At 38.6% G+C, this 18,000-nt stretch overlaps 1 protein-coding gene and 1 long non-coding RNA gene across 2 annotated transcripts in view; one reads left to right on the top strand and one right to left on the bottom strand.

The window, feature by feature from the left end:
* Positions 1–1,314: 1,314 nt before the first annotated feature.
* LOC127539965 (uncharacterized) lies at positions 1,315–5,180 on the bottom strand. Its single transcript, XR_007948065.1, has 2 exons — positions 4,800–5,180; positions 1,315–3,741 (listed from the first exon to the last, which is right to left on the bottom strand). It is a non-coding gene; the product is annotated as an uncharacterized LOC127539965 (long non-coding RNA).
* Positions 5,181–5,800: 620 nt separating this feature from the next.
* The window catches only part of LOC127541399 (translation initiation factor IF-2-like), a 71,496-nt gene continuing 59,296 nt past the window's right edge, over positions 5,801–18,000 (top strand). The window contains exons 1-2 of the mRNA XM_051966682.1: positions 5,801–5,870; positions 5,913–6,456. Of these exons, the coding sequence (XP_051822642.1) occupies positions 5,801–5,870; positions 5,913–6,456 (614 nt within the window). The remainder of the gene's footprint in view (positions 5,871–5,912; positions 6,457–18,000) is intronic.

Here is an 18,000-nt window from a genome sequence, read left to right as displayed (position 1 = left end):
AGGATTTCTGGCTACATTTCCCCTCTGTAATGACTCTTCATGGAGTTTCCCCTTAGAGTCACACCTATGCCAGGATAAGAGGGTCCCTGAGTAAAAGCTCTAAAAGCATTTAATTAGGGAAAGATCTAGATCCTTAGGTTCCTGATACCACAGAGGTGGCACATGACAGGACTAATTGTGATCAGTGTCCTAATTCTATCTCATATTCTACCAAGGCTCAGGTTAGGAGGAAAAGGCAACAAAATTAGCAATAGATTAGCTCAAAGGTGATACAAGTCTGTGCACTTTCCTTCATTTAACCAACTAAATATGGCTGTGTTAGCTCAAGGGTATAAAACAGATGGGGAATCTTTTTTCTGCCAAGGGACTGATATTTAGGGTTATACAAAATTATCAACTCAAAGAATCCAAACAGTGGGAAGTTGTTGCCTACAGTTACCTTGGCAGGGCCAGACCAAATGATTTCAAGGGCACTATGAGGCCTGCTGGATAGACATTTCCCACCCCTGACATAAAAGGTTCCAGCTACATATGTCTGAAGTTATTACTCTGCTATATTGATCCAATGATTCTATGAAGGTGGACACATTTATGAGCTAAGTGCTCATGTATGTTAGGATTAATACCTCAATGATCTATTAATGCCTTTAATCCCAACATCAAACTTCAATTAAGATGCCCCTGGATGATGGCAAGATGGTATGATCATCTTTCTGTGTAGCTGAAATAAAAGTAGAGAAGTGTGCCACGGGAATTAAACTTGTTAACTAGAAGGTTAATATATTTGAGGGATACATGGCCTCACTGTACCTTATACTAAAAGCACTTGATATCAAAGCAAACTAGCTCTCTTACTGTTCCTCAAATACAACACTTCTTTCTCCCTGTATTTTGTCCATGCTTAGAATATATCTCCTGCACCTCTTCAGAATCCCTCATTTCCTTAAAAGTTCAGCTTAAATGCCACTTCCTTTATAAGTTTTCTTGATTTCTCCAGCTTCTGGGGCTTCCATTTAAATATTTTGATAGTACTTTTTGGTGTAGATGTTTTAAGGCTAGGATGACAGACTGGGAGTAAGGAAAGACTTCAGAGTTTATCTAGTAAAATTCCTTCATTTTACAGATGAAGAAACAGGCTTAATGAGGAGAAGTATCTTGCCAGAGCCACATATCTAATATATAAGGAGGAATGGGAACTTAGGTCTTCCCAACTCCAAACCCAGTGGTCACCATAACCAAAAATCCCCTTAGAGGATAGGTGAGAAAGCTGAGACTTAGAGGAGGTAAAATGACTTGTCCAAGGCCACACAGAACTGGTTACACTTTTAAAATTTTTATTGATTTAATTGGTGGTTACATTGCATAATTTCTTCTAGTACCTCTCTCCCTTCACTAGACCCTTTCCATATATGACAATTTTATAAAGAAAAACAAAGAAATCCTTTAAACAACACTGATAAACAATAGATTTTGGGGGATTTGTTTTCTTGTTCAATTTCTAACTTTTATTTTATTGGATTATTTAATCCATTCACACATAAAGTTATGAGTTAGGTTTTTATTTTTATCCGTGTGACTAATAATGGCTTTTTTTTTTTTTTCCCCAGAGCTGGGATTTAAAAAAAAAAAAAAAATCCATGTTCTCTAAAGATATTAAGTTATTTTTGCTCAATCTACTTTAAGGAAACCCTATTTCTACAGGTTTGCTTCCCTTTACCCTTAAATGCCTTTCTCTGCTCTCAAGTGATAAATGGTCAAAAGATATGAACAGGCAGTTTTCAGAAGATATAAAAGCTATTAACAGATTTTAAAAATGCTCTAAATCAATACTGATTAGAGAAATGCAAGTTAAACAATTCTGAGTTATCACTTCATACTTATCAGACTGGCTAATGTGATAGAAAAGGAAAATGACATATGCTGGAGGGAATGTATAACTATAGTGACACTTAAGCATTGTTGATGGAGTTTTGAACTGGTCCAGGCATTCAGCAGAACTATGCTCAAAAGGCTTACTCTGATCCAGCAGTACCACCACTAGGTCTATAACACAAAGAGATTCAAGAAATAGGAAAAGGACCTATATGTACAAAACTATTTATAGCAGCTCTTTTTGTAGTTGGCAAAAAATTGGAAATTTAGGGGATGCCCATCAATTGTAGAGTGATTGAACAAATTCTGGTATATGATTTGATGGAATACTATCATGCTCTAAGAAATGATGAGTATGGTTTCAGAAAAATCTGGGAAGATACGTGCAAACTATGCAAAAAATAAAGTGACAAGAACACCTGAGAAGACACATGCAAACCGTGCAAGAAGTGAGAAGAACAACACCTGGAGACATGCAAACCATGCAAAAAGTAAAGTGAGAAGAATAGAATACTGTACACAGAAACAGCAATTGTGTAAAGTTGGTCACCTGTGAAAGACTTAAACTACTGTGATCAACACAATGATCCAAGGTAATATCAAAGGATTCATAATGAAAAATGCCATTTATCTCTGGAAAGAGAATTGAGTGGAGATCGAAGAACACAGTTTTTCATTTTCATTGTTTTTTCCCTTCTTCCTTCTCCTATCCCCTAACCTGGCTAATACAGAAATGTTCTGATTGACTTTACAGATATAAATAAAGGCATCATACTGCTCACCTTTTCAATGGGTGGGGGGAGAGTCAGAATTTGGAACTTAAAATTACAAAAAAAGAACGATATAAAAAAACAGATAAATAAATAAAATAAATATTTCCCCATTCTTCCTACCCTGTTTATCATTCTTTCCCCTAGTTTTTGGAGTTTACTTATTAATTCCTTTTCATTCTTTTTTTCACAAAATGTAATTCTCTCTCTCATTTTTTTTCTTCATTGGTTGATTAAAACCCTCCCTTCCTCTTCTCTCCTTTATTTTGTTAGTTTTAAAATATCAGTGTTTTTTAATCTTCACTAATTCTCTTTTTTGTCTATCCTAAACTTTTATTCATATACTCCTTATACAACTTTATTTCTTCTTTCGTTTGTGTTCCTCATAAAACTAAAGCTTCTCTTTTTTTTCTTTGGAGAAATTTGCTAAGGCAGTTTCAAGTTTTTCAATTCTGTCAATTATTTCTCCTGTATAGGCCAGACATTCTGCTTTGAAGATCCTTATTTCTCTCTTGTACCATTCAGGAACATCCTGTTGTAATTCCATACTCTCTTGGGAATCCAAAGTTTTTGCTGCTTCATCACGAGTCGCTTCATTTTTCTTCGTCTTATTATATTTACTCAGAGATTTCTCAGTTTGTTTGGATGCCATCTTCCCTTCAGTTATTAATAGCTAACCTGTTGATTTATCTTAACTTTTTAAAATGAATTTTCTTTTGGGATCTTTGATAACTTCAGTCTTTTATTCTCCTAATTTTCAGTTTCTGATGGCAGATTCCCCTGAAGATTAACCTGCACTTTTTGCTAGCCTTAGTCCCTACACCAAGTGACTTCAGTGAATACAGAACTGGTCCCAAGCTAGATTCTGGTCTCCTTTTCTTCTGCCTAGTTGTAGCACTCCACACACTGGCAATCTACTCCAGTCTTCTCTGTTCTTCAATTCAACAGCTGAGATGTCCCAGGCTGACCAAACTTCTGATTTCCTATGCCTCCACTTGCTTTGTAGTCATTAATGATTAGTCTCCCACAAGGCTGTTTTGTCACAGGATGTCTAATTTGGAAACTAGTCTTAGTGCCACTTGAGAAAGGCCAATTTCATCTAGAAAAAAAAAATAAAACAAACCATAACGTCTTACTGTTAAGTGGATTATCAGTTGCATTTTGCTTACATAGGTGTTACTCTGTATTATGATTTGTATGTTTCCAGTCTTATCTTTTGCTACTGTTTCAACTAGCTAAACTGGATTACTATGTATCCTTAAAACCATGCCTTTATTCAAAAGATCATTTCCTATGCCTGAAATGTCATCCTTGTCTCCATCTATTCAATTCCTATACCTCTTTCAAAACCCAATTCAAATACCATCCCTTCCACGAAGATTATCCTGTTTATTTTATCCTAGGTAATCAAAATTTCCCTACTTGGATCTCACATAGCAGCTCTCTCTTTTACCTAAGGCACTTATATGAGCCCACGCATTATAGTTTGTCATGTCTTTTACCCAACATGGACTCAAGAGCAGTAAAGGCAAGGACAGTGGCTTATGTAATTTTGTATTCTTCCAGCTTCCGGTTCCCTCTCCTCCCTCTCCCCACCACCAGAAGAATGCCTAGAAGACAACTGCGTAGAAGTGTCTGCTTTAAAATCTTAAAAAAAAAAAAGAAAAAAGAAAGATACAAATGCATTTTCCAAACATCTACAGAAATCCCCTCTCTTAAAAACCTCACTCCCCTCCAACAGTTAATTATCGGTTGCTAACGTTATGGTCGTGTGCCGACACGGTTGTCTCTCGCCCTAGACTGCATTTATACCGCGGTGGTCAGAAAGGATGCTCTTGGGCCGTCCAAGGCGGTGACCTTGGGCAAGTGCAGCGAACCTGAAGTTTCGGGACCTCCTTTTCCTACTCTATTAAATGCAGAGCACTGTGTCCCCCAGAGGATCTCCATCCCCATCACCGGCCCCGTCCCTCTCCCGCCGGGCTCAGGCCCCGATCCTCGGAGGACCTCGGAGGACCCCGGCTCCAGTTGCGCCGATGGTGCGTGACCTTGGACAAGTCACAGCTCTGTGGGCCGCAGAAAAAAAGGTGGGGGCCGCCACCCCCGAAATCCCGAATTTCTTCCCGCACACCGTGACGTACGAGCACTCCCTTCACTCACCCCAGCGGGAGGGCGGCAGCAGCGGGATCCGGCGCCGCTCTCGGGCGGAGAAGACGCCGGTGAATCCCCCGGGGGTTCCGAGCTGCGACAGGAGCCACTCACTCTCACCTCCGGCCGCCGAGACGTCTGCGAGCGCGCTGCGCGTGCGCACGCGCTCCCGCGCCGGGGGGGAGGGGGACTCCTCTCCTTCCAGTCTGCACACCCGGCGTCTCCTCCTCCCCCTTTTCTTCCCCCAGGGTGGAGGAACCCCTTACATCCCCATTCAGCCTCAGCCACCTCTTAGAGGCCGGGGGTGGGGCGAGAGGCGGCAACCGTAGCCGCCTCAACTCCTCCCCTTCCTCTCCCCCCTCCCTATACGCGACGGCGGCAGTGGCGGCGGCCTGAGGCGCACCCACCTCCCCCTAGTCTCCCTCAGCCGCGACTTCCTCTTCCACCTCAGCATCATCAGCGGGCGCCCGAGTTGCTTGGGGCGGGGGGCGGGGGGTGCTGGATGGCAGGAGGAAAAAGGGCGGGGGGGTAGGGAACGGCGAGAGAGTGGAGAGGAGGGAAGAACTGTTGCTAGGTGATTCGCGTCATCCGTGCGCGCCGCTCCCCTGTCGTCCCCCCTCCCCTCTCTCTCGCTCTCTCTTTGGAGTGAGGCGAGAGAGTCCCGCACTGAGAGGGAGGGAGAGCGAGCGGAGCTCCCGGCGCCACCGCCGACAGAGAGGGAGGGAGCGAGCGAGAGAGCGAGCCGGACCGAGACCTTGCCACCTGGCTGAGCCCCGCGCTGAGCCCGGGCCCGCGGGAGCCGAGGCCGTCCTTCTCTACAGCGCCCCCCGCCCCCGACCTCGCTTCGCCGTCGCCGCCGCACACGCCGGGGCAGGAGCCGGAGCCGGAGCCGGAGCCGGCCCGGGAAGCAGGGAGTGCGGCGGCCGCGGCCGGGGGCGTGCCGGCTAGCTGTCCCGGGGAGAAGAGGGACCGTCTCCGGGAAGGGGGCTCCCCCAGGGTGCGGAGGGGGACCCATGCTGGAGCCCGGAGCGAGGGCGGCGCCGAGCGGAGCCGGCTGGTCCCCCAGCCTCCTCGCCGCTGCCCGCCCGGGGCCGTAGCATCCCGCCCCGGGAGGGAGCGCATGAGCCGGGGCCGCGGCCCGAGCAGCCTCCCCAAGGCCGGGGGGGCGAGGAGCCCGATGTGAAGCGGCAGCCGCGGCGGCGGGCAGAGCAGGAAGCCGGGGGCTCGCCCCCCGACCCCGGCTCCGGGACCGGCCCCCCTCTCCGCGTCCTCGCCTGGGCCCGGGGGAGGAGATTCCCTCCGCGCCCCCTCCCCCGCCCCAACCCCGAGGGCGGCGGGGCCGGGGGCACCCGCCGGGGGGGAGCGCCCGCGCCCGACTTCTGCTCCTCTTCCTCCGCCCCGAGGAAACTTTTTATAAAAGCAAAAGCGGGAGGTTCCCCAACGTGACTGTGCCCGGGGGAACGGCCCCGGGCGGGCGGGGGCCGCAGCCTGAGCCGGAGCGGGGAGCCGGGCTGGCCGCCTCCTCCCCGGCACAGGAAGAGCAGCCGCAGCAGCATCCAGCGCTCCTTCCCCGGCAACGTGTTCGTGTCCTTGCCCTCCCCTGCCGCCTGCGAGCGAGGAAGGCAGGCGGGCAGGGAGGCAGCCGGGCGACGCTCCTGCATCCCAAAGCGTGAGTGACCTGGGAGAGAGGGCAGAGGGGCGAGGGACTGGGTTTATTACCCCCCCTCCCCCCAACCCGGCTGCTGCTGGGGAAGGGCGGAGATGGCTGGGGGCTTCTGCGGTGGGGGGTGCGGGGGAAGCGGGTCTAGCTCTCACAGGATCGGGAGTCTAGTTTTCTTAGTTTAAAATTTTCTAACTTTTTCAGGCCATGAAATACTTGTTAAATCCCCACCACACCATGTATTCTATCATTTTTCTCCACCGGTCCTCCTGTTCAGAAACTGACCTGGGGGTGGGGGGCGGGGATTGTGGGGGGTGGGAACCGAGGAAGTGTGGAACATTTGGACCCACTGGTGGCAGCTTGGTGCAGTGAAAGGAGTGCTGGGTTTGGATTTAGGGGGCCCAAGTGGAAATTCTCACTTTGCTGCGTAGGCATGTGACCTTGGGCAAGTCATTTTAACTTTTCTGAGTCTTTCTTCATCGGATAAATAAGGGGCCCCTTTAATTCTATGATTCTATTACATCTCCGCTAAAAACCAGTGTGTCTTCTCCACTTACTGGTTGAGATACGGTGCTGTAGCTCTTGTTCCAAAAAAGCATGAGGGAAATAGTTTCCCAAGAGTGTGGAAGATGGGCTACCCCTTACATTGTTGCAGGTGAAGTCTTCTTTTCTCTCCACCCTTTCTCCTGATTAGTGCTATTACTGGATGTTAGCTTCCCATATCCTTACATGATGGAGTTGGGCTTGTGGAGGGAATCTGGAGGCACAAAGTCCAATTTTATCGTGGCTCATATGTTTCGGAATCTGCAGGTTCTTATTCCTTCTCTCTTATTGTTTGTGTCAGACAACAGTATCATTTATTGCAGTGGAATTTGAGTAGCTCAATTGAAAATCACTTAAATTCTGAATCCCTAGGAAGTCCTCTCATTAATAGGGAAGGCATTGTAATGACTGTCACTTCATGGGAGTTGTTTCTATTCCTTCTTAATCTAAATGACTTAATACAAGTTCTGTTCCAAAAGCCACTTTTTTTTGGTTGGGCAGAATGGCTAGATTCCATTTTCTCCTTCTTCCCCCCCCCCCCTTTTAAAACACCTTTTCTTTTCTTTTGTGTTACTAGATGCCAAAACTTGACAAATTTTATTTAAATCAAGACTACTTAAGATTTCATTCCTTTTATGTTTCCAAATTTAAAGTAGTATTTATACATGGAAAACTTTATGCTGTAGAGTTCTGACCAGATATCCCATATTAATAAAAGAATTTTAATATTATATAATTACCTGATCTGTAAAAATCAGATTTGTGTTGCATGAACCTTTATCTAGGGAATGAAACAGATGCTATACTGAGCATTCAGATTGGATACAGAATAGTGGTCCATCTAGTCCAGTATTGTCTATAATTTGTTGGAATATAGTTGGAATATAAGTTGGAACTTCCCATGCAGAATCGTTCACTGATTTATCTAAAGTGATTTTGTTTATTTTGGTGTAATGAATTTGGTGTGCTATCCAAAATATAAAACATACTCCTTTTATTTCTCTAGCACAGAGGTCCTTAAACTTTTTAAATAGGGGGCCAGTTCACTGTCCCTCAGACTGTTGGAGGGTGGGACTATAGTAAAAACAAAAACTTTGTTTTGTGGGCCTTTAAATAAAGAAATTTCATAGCCCTGGGTAAGGGGGATAACCGTCCTCAGCTGCTGCATCTGGACCGTGGGCTGTAGTTTGAGGACCCCTGCTCTAGAATCATCTATTTGAGAGATGTTCTATTTTGAGGTACAAGTTATTCTTCCTATTTGCTCTATATTCCTTTATATTTCTAGCCTGAATATGCTGTTTTTAGTTTAGGTCTGTTTTGCCATCCCCACTTGCTTGATCATTTTATTATCTACAACTTTCCCAGCTTTACAAATGTCTTTTTTGTGGTTCAGCTTCAAAAATGATAATTTTATGTAATATTACTAGTTATGTTTAGTTTTTTTTAAAGCAATAAATCGTTCTTTTGACAATAAATGTACTTCTCGATTCAGCAAGATCTTATTTTTATGTGTTGCTCTAGGTAGTGTCTATAGATAAAATGGTTTGAGCAATTCATAAACATTAAGGATCTATTACATGCAAGACTCTTAAGTTAATGTTGGGAATACAGAAATTAAAAAAAAAAATACAGTTCCAGTCTACAAGGGTTTTCTATCTAGAAAAAAAAAAAAACCAAACACTTAGGAACTTTATTTTATATGATTTGAAAAATGATAGATCGTTTTAGCCCACATAAAGCTCAAAATTCCATGCTTTTCCTCCCAAGCAAGTTTAAATCCAACCTTAATGTGGCTTAAATTGGAGGTGGTCATCAGGGTGTACCTTAATTTTTTTTTTTCTTAAGATCTCAGTCATACATTTTATTTTGGAGGGTAACCTGTATTTGATTAATGTATGTATACATTCTGTCTAGAAGTACATATGGGTATAGTGAGTTCATTGTTTTCACTACCATTTAAATGGTATTTCAGATTAGATGAATACTAGGGTAAGCATGATTTTTCTCATTTTCAGTTATTGTCAATCTATTTGTAAAAGCATTAGAACTTTTTTAAGAGGATATGGTCTGACCTCTGGACAAACATATAGTAATTGAAACTCTGAGAGTATTCAACAGAAATGCTTATTAAGCTTATATGTAATTATTAGTTCTAGTGTAGACAGAAGTTCTTACTCTTCCTCTTGAGAAGGTTCTGTGGCTCTCTCTTCTAGGATAAAATATGAAGCTTTTGTCATATAGAGTCCTTCATGCTCTTGTTCTGACTAATCTTTTTTGGCTGATTATTTTATATTACTGACACTCATGAACTCTGAAGTCTTAGCTCAACCTATCTACTTCTTTCTGATATATACAATCCCTTTCCTCTGTGCTTTTGTACTTCTTAGCTTCCCCACTGGTATGCTCTTTTTCATCATAACTGTCTCTTGGACTATTTCAGCTCTCTTCAAGACTCAATTGAAATATTATCTCTTTCAAGAGACCTTTTTTTTTTTTTTTTTTTTTTTTTTTTTTTTACTTTTTTCCCCTATTGAGCTTCCTTTCACCCCATAGTGTATTTATTTTTTATCCATTTATATTTATCAGTGTTATTTTCTTAAATATAATGTAAGCTCCAGGGCAGCTAGGTGGTGTAGTGGATAGAGAACCAGCCCTGAAGTCAGGAAGATCTGAGTTGGAATCTGGTCTTAGCCACTTAACACTTTCTAGCTGTGTGACCCTGGGCAAGTCACTTAACCCCAATGACCTTAGGGGAAAGGTATAATATAAGTTCCTTGAGGGTGTTATATAAACATATATATATATATAAATTTATTTTACTCTCTGAAAAGAGGCCTTTTCCAGGCTTCTCCCTCTCCATCTCCCAAGCCTAAAGCCTTTCCTCTGAGATTACCTCCAATTTAATATATATAGCATATTGTATGTACACATTTGCTTTTTGTCTTCCTCTAGAATGTGATCTGCTGGAGGACAGGAACTTTCTTTGCCTTTTCTTGAATCTCCTGCAAAGGAGCTCAGTATTTGGCACATAGTAAGCATATAATAAATATTTATTGACCGATTGTTTTCAATGAAAAGGTGGCAGGATGTTTAGAGAAGCAGAAAAAAGATAGAGGCAGAAGGAACAGGTGGATATAAATGAATAAATTACCTTGACTCAAAGATTAAGTTAAAATAGGGAAGCACTATGGAAGTTTATTTGGCAGTAATAACAATAATGATAAACAACTAATATGTATATATTTATATAGCAGGCACTATGTTAAGCACTTTACGGTTATTATCTCTTTTGATATAATAATAATGTTCAACTTATCCCAAGTCTATGCTTGTCATAGGAATCTAGTAATTTTATTGTGGTATTTAGGTTTTTCATAACAATCATCATAAATCATTTTTTTTTTTGACTGGGTATTTATAAAATGTCAGGATTAACTTTAAAAGTTCATAGTACTCAACATTGTCCTTCAATGGACACTGCTAAAGCTTCAAGTTCTACTGCTTTAGAATTGAAGCTTTAAAATTATTAAAACTTTCTACTTTTGCTTGGAGGAGAGCATAGATATGACTGGGAGGAAACCAGGAAGTACCCAACTCAGATGTGCTCAGTTACTTTGAGGTTTTCTAGAGCAGAAGTGTTAAAACATGTGGCCCACAGCACTTCTGACTACTTTAGAACCACAATGAAATATAATTGAAAAATATTTTTAAAAAATAAATAAACACAGGTAATATGGACTTCTCTAAGTTATTAAGTCCATTCTTTAGATTTTTGGTTCAACATCCTGCATTTGGAGCCAGGGCCCTCTATACTCATTTTCATGATCTTTCTTTGAAAACTGAAAGCTTCATGTGGTTCTTAAGTGTAGGCTGACTTAGATTTATAGGAGATTTGTTGCACTCTTCCTTAAAACCACTTAAATGTAATACTAAGAAATATAAGCCCACTTAGACTTTTGTCATGTTTAAGAGGGTATTTTTTGTTATTGTGTAAGGGGTACATGATAAAAGTTATTTCATGTGGTTCTTAAGGTGGTTGGTCGTCTGCATTAAAGGCACATGACTTTGAAAAAGATTCAGATTTGTCAAGGCAGGATTAAATGAAAATAGAGTAGAAAGTGCACAAACCCAGTGTTTCAATAGGGAGAGGCACTTATTTTGACATTTAATTTTTGGTACAGATTGAAGAAGATATATCTTGAAACAGATACTTCCAATGGACAGAAGACCAGTGGAATTGGAAATAGATTTACGTAGATGATAATTGAAATAATTTGAATTCTTGAAAGTGTATAGTGGTAGAGAATATGAGACAAAGGCTGGGCAATAAATGTTGATGGCAACATCCAGAATCAAAGCTAGTAAAGATAGGGAACAGTCAGATGGAGAAAGCATGAATTGTGGTTTAGAAAACTTTAAGAGTAGGTATATATTAGTGACAGGAAAAGAAATCCTTTAGATGAAAATGAAGATGACCCTTATGCCTGGTCAGTTTTCTTTACTTTTCCATCTTTCAACTTTAGGGACAAATCAGAAAGTTGTAAACTTTGCATTTGGTAGTACTGTAAGATTTCATAATGAAGAAGAAATCTGTGTAATTGGGATTTCAAAGGTTTGGAATTTGTCAATAGGAGAATAAATGTTTTGGATCCAAAAAAATTATAAAAATTAAGGACATTAGAAGAGTTAGCTATAAGCTTTATGCTTTTAAACTTTTTTCTAAAATGTTAACTGTGTAATATTTGGGAACCATGAAATATTCTGCTGCAATAGAACCAAAATAAAGTGTCACCAGCCTTCCAGTTGACCTTAACAGAACTAAGATAAGTGAAATTTCTTTAGTGTTATCTTCATCCCAACACATTTTGACACCATTTTACTTTTTAGTTCATTTTTCTTTAGCATCCTGTGCTACTTCTACCTTACCAAGGCTTGCTAATACCTTGTGTTTCCACCTATTTAAATTTCTTTTACTTTAGGCAGAGATCTTTTTTTTTTTGGTCTCTCAGGTGACAGTTAATTAACTTATCTGTTCTTATGTGGAGTAGGTTAGATGCCCTTCCTTCTCTAAGATAGCATGTGTACATCTCAACCATGACCTTTTAGCCTTGCTGCCTTAGTCTTCTTTATCTAGAGTGTTTTGAAACCTTAGACTATATTGTGGGAATTTCAGGTCCGGTAAAAAGGAAGACCAAGATTGCATGTATTTTTAACATGGTAAAAAAATGAATTCAGTGCTTGGGACATGTCGCATTATAGGTTTCACTCAAATCTATATTAAAGCTTTTTCATCCTCCTGCTCAATGAATGTTTGAATGAAATTGAATTGAAGGCCAGATTTATAAAATTAAAGTGAATATTAAGTGCAGCTGGAAGAGTGGGTGTGTAAAAATAGGGAGGAGTAGTTTTCTCTAACCACTTTGCCTTAGTAGTGATGGCAATAATAGCGATTTTTTCCTTTTGACTAGACTTGTGATTTCATTTCTGTAAGAAGCTTTTAGGAACTCTGCACTAGTGCAGATCTGCTCCTGCTCTCAACTTAAGAGTCTCAAGTGACTTGCCGGTGTCCGTAAATCCAGTGTCTGGGCAGAAGTCAAACTTGAACTCAAGTCGTCCTGACTTCAAATCCTGCTCTTTGTACATTTTGCTGCTGCTTCCCTGTGGTCAGTTATATGCAGTGAATCTGTGGTTTTAAAACTCTTTCCCCCTGTCATCTGGCTCCTATTTTACTGCTATGAGTTCTTGTCGAGTAATATTAAGAAACACTTTGGAAGTATGATCAAACACTGATGTTTCCTCTCCTATGATAAAAATGGGGGAGGCATTTTGGGGATTGTGCTTTGGCGTTTTAGTTTAAGAAGTCAACCACAGCATTTCAGTGAGTTTTCTTCAAATAGTGTCTCAGATTCACTGTATCAACTATGGACTGCCTCTGGATAAAGCCTCATATGTTCTTCATAATAAATTGAATAGTCAAGATCCTGTACAGTGTCCTCTTAGAGTAGTCTTTACCAAGCTGCATTGTAATTACATAGTTCAGGGATTGGGGTTTTAGTTCTTATTGATGCTAGTTTTGCTGTACAATATAATATGACTCTTTGCGACCCCTTTGGGGTTTCCTTGGTAGAGATACTGAATGTTTTGCCATTTTCTTCTCCAGCTCATTTTACAGATTAGAAACTGAGGCAAACAGGGTTATGGAACTTGCCCAGAGTCACAGAGATAATATCTGAGACCAGATTTGAACTCATAAAGATGAGTCTTCCTGCTTCCAAGACCACTGCTCTGTCTTCTGTGCCACCTAGCTGTTCCATTGATGCTAGTGTTTTCTGCTTTTAAATATAGTATAGTTATGGATATTCGTGTCTTAAAATAGATCAGTAATCTATGATACAAAATATTAACTTCACAAGTATCTTTATTAGGTAACCTGGAATGACTGTCACCTGAAGATTGGAGACTACTGGTGTATATACTATAATGAAAATACCTGTAACAGCAAGTGTTCTGGGGTCAAATTTGTTCAAAAAGAAGTTTTTCCATAATAATAGAACAATATCCCAAACACATTAAAACCTAAAGCAATTACCTTATTTCTAAAATTAGAAGTGTCAAAAGTATGTTTGAAGAAAGTGAATTAGTCACATAAGATCAGGGCTTGATACTATTGCATCTTATTCAAATAATATAGTTTAAGGAAACTTTTAATGTTTTTATGTTGCTATTGATTGGAATGTTATACATATTTTTATAACAGTTTCATTTATAAATATGCTTTAAAGTATATTGAATTCTTAAGTGTAATTTCATTATTTTGAGGTCAATTTCTCAGAATACATCTCTCGTTCACTGGTGGAAAAATAAGGTTTATTATGCAGCATTTTATCTTAGACACTTTTAAAGTATAACTTCTTAGTATGTCAAAGAGTTATCTGTATTCTGTATTATAATATATAATATTATATAATATATAATTCTGTATTATATTGTCTTCTATTCTAGGTGTTTACATGCATTTTTAAGAGTTCTTCCTTTTACAGTTTGTGGTATTTTTTTTAAAGATTTCCTAAGACTTAGCAAAGAGTTTCTCACTATTTTGAGGTTCTAACCTTCGATGTATGTTCTTCAAAGTACAGTTTTCCAGTTATACATCTAAAGTTTTTTTTTTTTCTTTATTAAAAAAAAAAATCAGTCATTTTCCAATATTGTCTTAGAGAAATAGAAGCAAACCTATTTTGTTAGATTAGGGGACAATTTAACATAAAATATTCTTTATATTTGACAATTATTCAGTTAGGTATTTTTTTTACATTTGTGACAGAACTGATCAGATAAAAGAAACCTGGAATTCATTTTTTTCTTTCCAGTTGATAGTGCAAATATCTGTACATTTCTATTGAACTGTTTTGTAATTTGTAGTGCATTTTTTTTTTTTGAGGAGATAATTTTTTCTTTCTAATGTAGGATTACTCTACTTCATAGTGAACTTCTTCCCAGTAATGTTTGATTATGGTACCTTTCACAATATGCTTTAAATTCAGAACTTAATTTTAAAATGTACTGGGATTATTTTAGCAGTGCTTGTGATTTTGGATATTTTCTCATAACCATTTTCCTCTGTATATAAAATGATATAAAATTATATTTCTGCTTCTGTTATGAGGAACTTTAGGAATCATCTGCATTTGTCATTGTCGCGGTGACTTGATGTTAGAAAAGATGTTTATTTCTTCAGTTATAATTAAGATACATGTTATACCTTTTAGGAAAAAGAATAGTATGTAGCATAAATTTCTCCTCAAGATATTTGTCTGCACTATGAATTAGTATAGATACCAAGTAGATATTCTGAATCTACTTGCAACTTAATCCTTTTAAAATGAGAGCTTGAAAAGTAACCACAACAAAGCCCTGCTTAATTTGTCTGATTCTCTTGCCTGTGGCTCCATGAAAGAAAGAAGCTGATAGTTCTGTTTTAAGATTTACAAAGTGCTTTATGTACATTATCACGTTTGATCCTCACAACTGTCCTGTGAAATACTACAGATATCATTATCCCAAATTTTCAGGTGAGAGGCAGCGTGGGATAGTGAATAGACTATTGAATATCTGAGTTTGAGGCCCATTTCTGACATAACACTGGCTGTCACTTAATCCCTACCAGTCCCTAGACTTCTCCAAGGATGACAAATTACAAAGAAATGTTTTGGTAGAGGAAGTTATCTTATTTGAGAGTTCCATATATCCGTGAAATAACAAATCTATGTCCCAGTTTTATGGATAATGAAACTGTGGTTCAGAGAGAGAATTTGAGAAATTAAGTATCTGAAATGTAGGATTTAATGTTCTATGAATTATATGTGGAATCATATCTAAAGGAAAACTAATAAATAGAAATCTTTAGATGTATCATACCTCTTTGTAGCTGAGAAATGATTTAGAAATCTAGATTGCTATAGAAAGGGGAATAGCATTCTAGATAAATTTGCTGCCCCCTTTGGGTGACTTATTTAAATCTTAGAGAACCTTAATGAAAGATTCTATGAATTTTCCCATACCCTTTCTATTAAAAAAAAAATTACAAAAACCTTTTATAAGTAGGACTGACAATTTTAGAAAGTTTTATTTTTGGTCACTCACTCAACAAGTTGTAACAATGCATGCTTGCCCATCAGAACCTGTATCTCAACCTTTCTTTACCCCGGCCAAGAAGGTAGCTTTTTCTTTATTTAGTCTACAATATCCTGGTGTGACTTGCCAATAAAAGTGTCAGTGCCAAATGTGAAAAATTTACAGGCATGTTCTTACTGACAAGGAGTAATGGCAATCTGTGTTTCTTTTTAGTTAAGCCCATAAAATTCAGGACATTACTTCAATATTTCAAAAGATGTGTAATTTTACTACATGGATTCTCCCATCATTGACACAGATCAAAACCTTTCCCATTCCCTCACTAAGTAGTTTCATAAAATGCCACAGCCAAATAAATTGATTAACTTATTATTTAGCTAAGATAATTGTTGAGCAAGAGGATATTTATGGCTGGACCCAAACTTGTATACTTTTCAAGTTACTGTAGGACTAGAGTTTCTTTTTGTGTTTGAAAATTCAGTATCCTAGCTATTGTATGTTCAGACACTGGAATAAGATGAAGATGTTAGTGGTTTTTTAAGACTTTAGAAAAGGTAATTTTTATTTTATATGCAATCTTAGTGGCCTGAAATAGTTAAAGTTAAGAATGAACAAATTGATTATTTCTACATATAGATACATATAGATAATCCATTAATAATTATAACTCATAGGAATTGACAGTTGAATATTAGCTAGCTGCTCATCTGTACAACAGATATATGAGAGGCAGTATTTTGTAGTGATTAGGTATTATCATACCGTATTCTGGCCTTGGAATTGGGAAAATAGGTTTTTAAACTAGGTTTATCATGTAATATCTGTTTGACTGGTCAAGCCACTCAGTTCTCTCTCTCTCTCTGCCTAGATTAGGTTATTTTTTTATAGTAACCCTCTCATTTTATAAATAAGGAAACAGAGGTCCAGACAGGCTAAGGAATCTGCCCCAAATCATACAGTTTATGTGTCTAAATTACTGACAGATAATTATTATTAGGATTCTGGAACAAATTAGCTAAATTCCCAGGAATTCTTGGGAATTCCCAGGATTATTAGTTACTTAGTATTTTTTCATAACATTTTATTTGTGTGTTTTAAAAGAATGAATGACTATAATAATGAGCAGTGAATAATTTTTCTGTGATAGGGCTGTACTAAAAATTTTAGAGATTTTCTGAAAAAAATAAAATCCACAAGAAACCCAACCTGATATAATAATAAATGCATGATCTTTTTATTGTCAACTAGTATATTGTAATAATGATTTAAAATATGGAACTCTCATTTCTTAAGTTATCTTTCTTGAAATACTTTCGATATTCTTTATAGATAGCTCAAAACTATTTAAAAATAAGTAAATGTTAAGTTTAAAAGCATTTATAAACAGTTGTTACCTGTAGCAAATATTGAAACTGTCCAAGCAGTGTTTGAAAATCACAAGCCTTTTTGGGTAGTATTCAAATAATAGAACAGTAATAGGGCATATTAATAGCACTATTTGGAATCATGTTGAAATTGCTAATTTAAGGATTTAATTTTGTTTTGAAATGTCACTCACAGGATTTGTATAACTTATATTATGCATATAAATTTACATTTATTTTATTTGCAAGAATGATTTGCCATTAAAAGCAGACTGAGCCATGAACATACATTTTATAATATGGCAACAGTTATAACTAAGACTGACTGATTAATCATGAGTGCTTTTCTTCAATATGCTCCTGAGTTCCCAGAAAAGTTTACTTACTTTGACTTTTCATGCCAGCATTTCTGCTCTTGCTTTTGACTGGATGTAGGTTTACTACTTTGAATCTGCAACATATCTTTCTCTTAACTGTTACTCTTTAATTCATACAATTTTCTCCCAATTTCTTCATGCTTTTTCTTGGGATTTTGGAAGAACATAGAAATTTTCCATGAAATGATGATCATTCCCCTGTAGAAGTATACACAGGTAATAATCATTAGTTAGGATTTGATTCCAGATCCTTTGACCCTAAAGCCACTGCTCTTTAAAATTATTTTATCTCAATTAGCAAGCACTTATTTTTTCTCCTGCTCTCTGTCCCTCTCTTTTTCTCTCTTCCCTCATCGCTTCCCCTTCCTTCTCGTCACTTGAAAAAACCAAAAAATCTTAGTGACAAATTTGTATAATCAAGTAAAACAAATTCCATGTTAGCCATCTATAAAAATGTATGTCTCATTCTGTATCATTCTGCATCTCTGTCAGTTGTTGGATAGCATTTTTCGTAGCAATCTTTTGAAATTGTGACTCAGCATTATCTTGATCAGAATGCAATCTTTCCAAGTTGGTCTTTTATATAGTATTTGTAAATTTGCGCTGCATCTATCCATTGGGCTGGAATCAATTATGAT

The sequence above is a fragment of the Antechinus flavipes genome, chromosome 6 (assembly GCF_016432865.1).
Source record: "Antechinus flavipes isolate AdamAnt ecotype Samford, QLD, Australia chromosome 6, AdamAnt_v2, whole genome shotgun sequence".
Taxonomy (NCBI): domain Eukaryota; kingdom Metazoa; phylum Chordata; class Mammalia; order Dasyuromorphia; family Dasyuridae; genus Antechinus; species Antechinus flavipes.
Note: the sequence above shows the minus strand (reverse complement) of the source record. Positions and strands in the feature narration are given on the sequence as shown.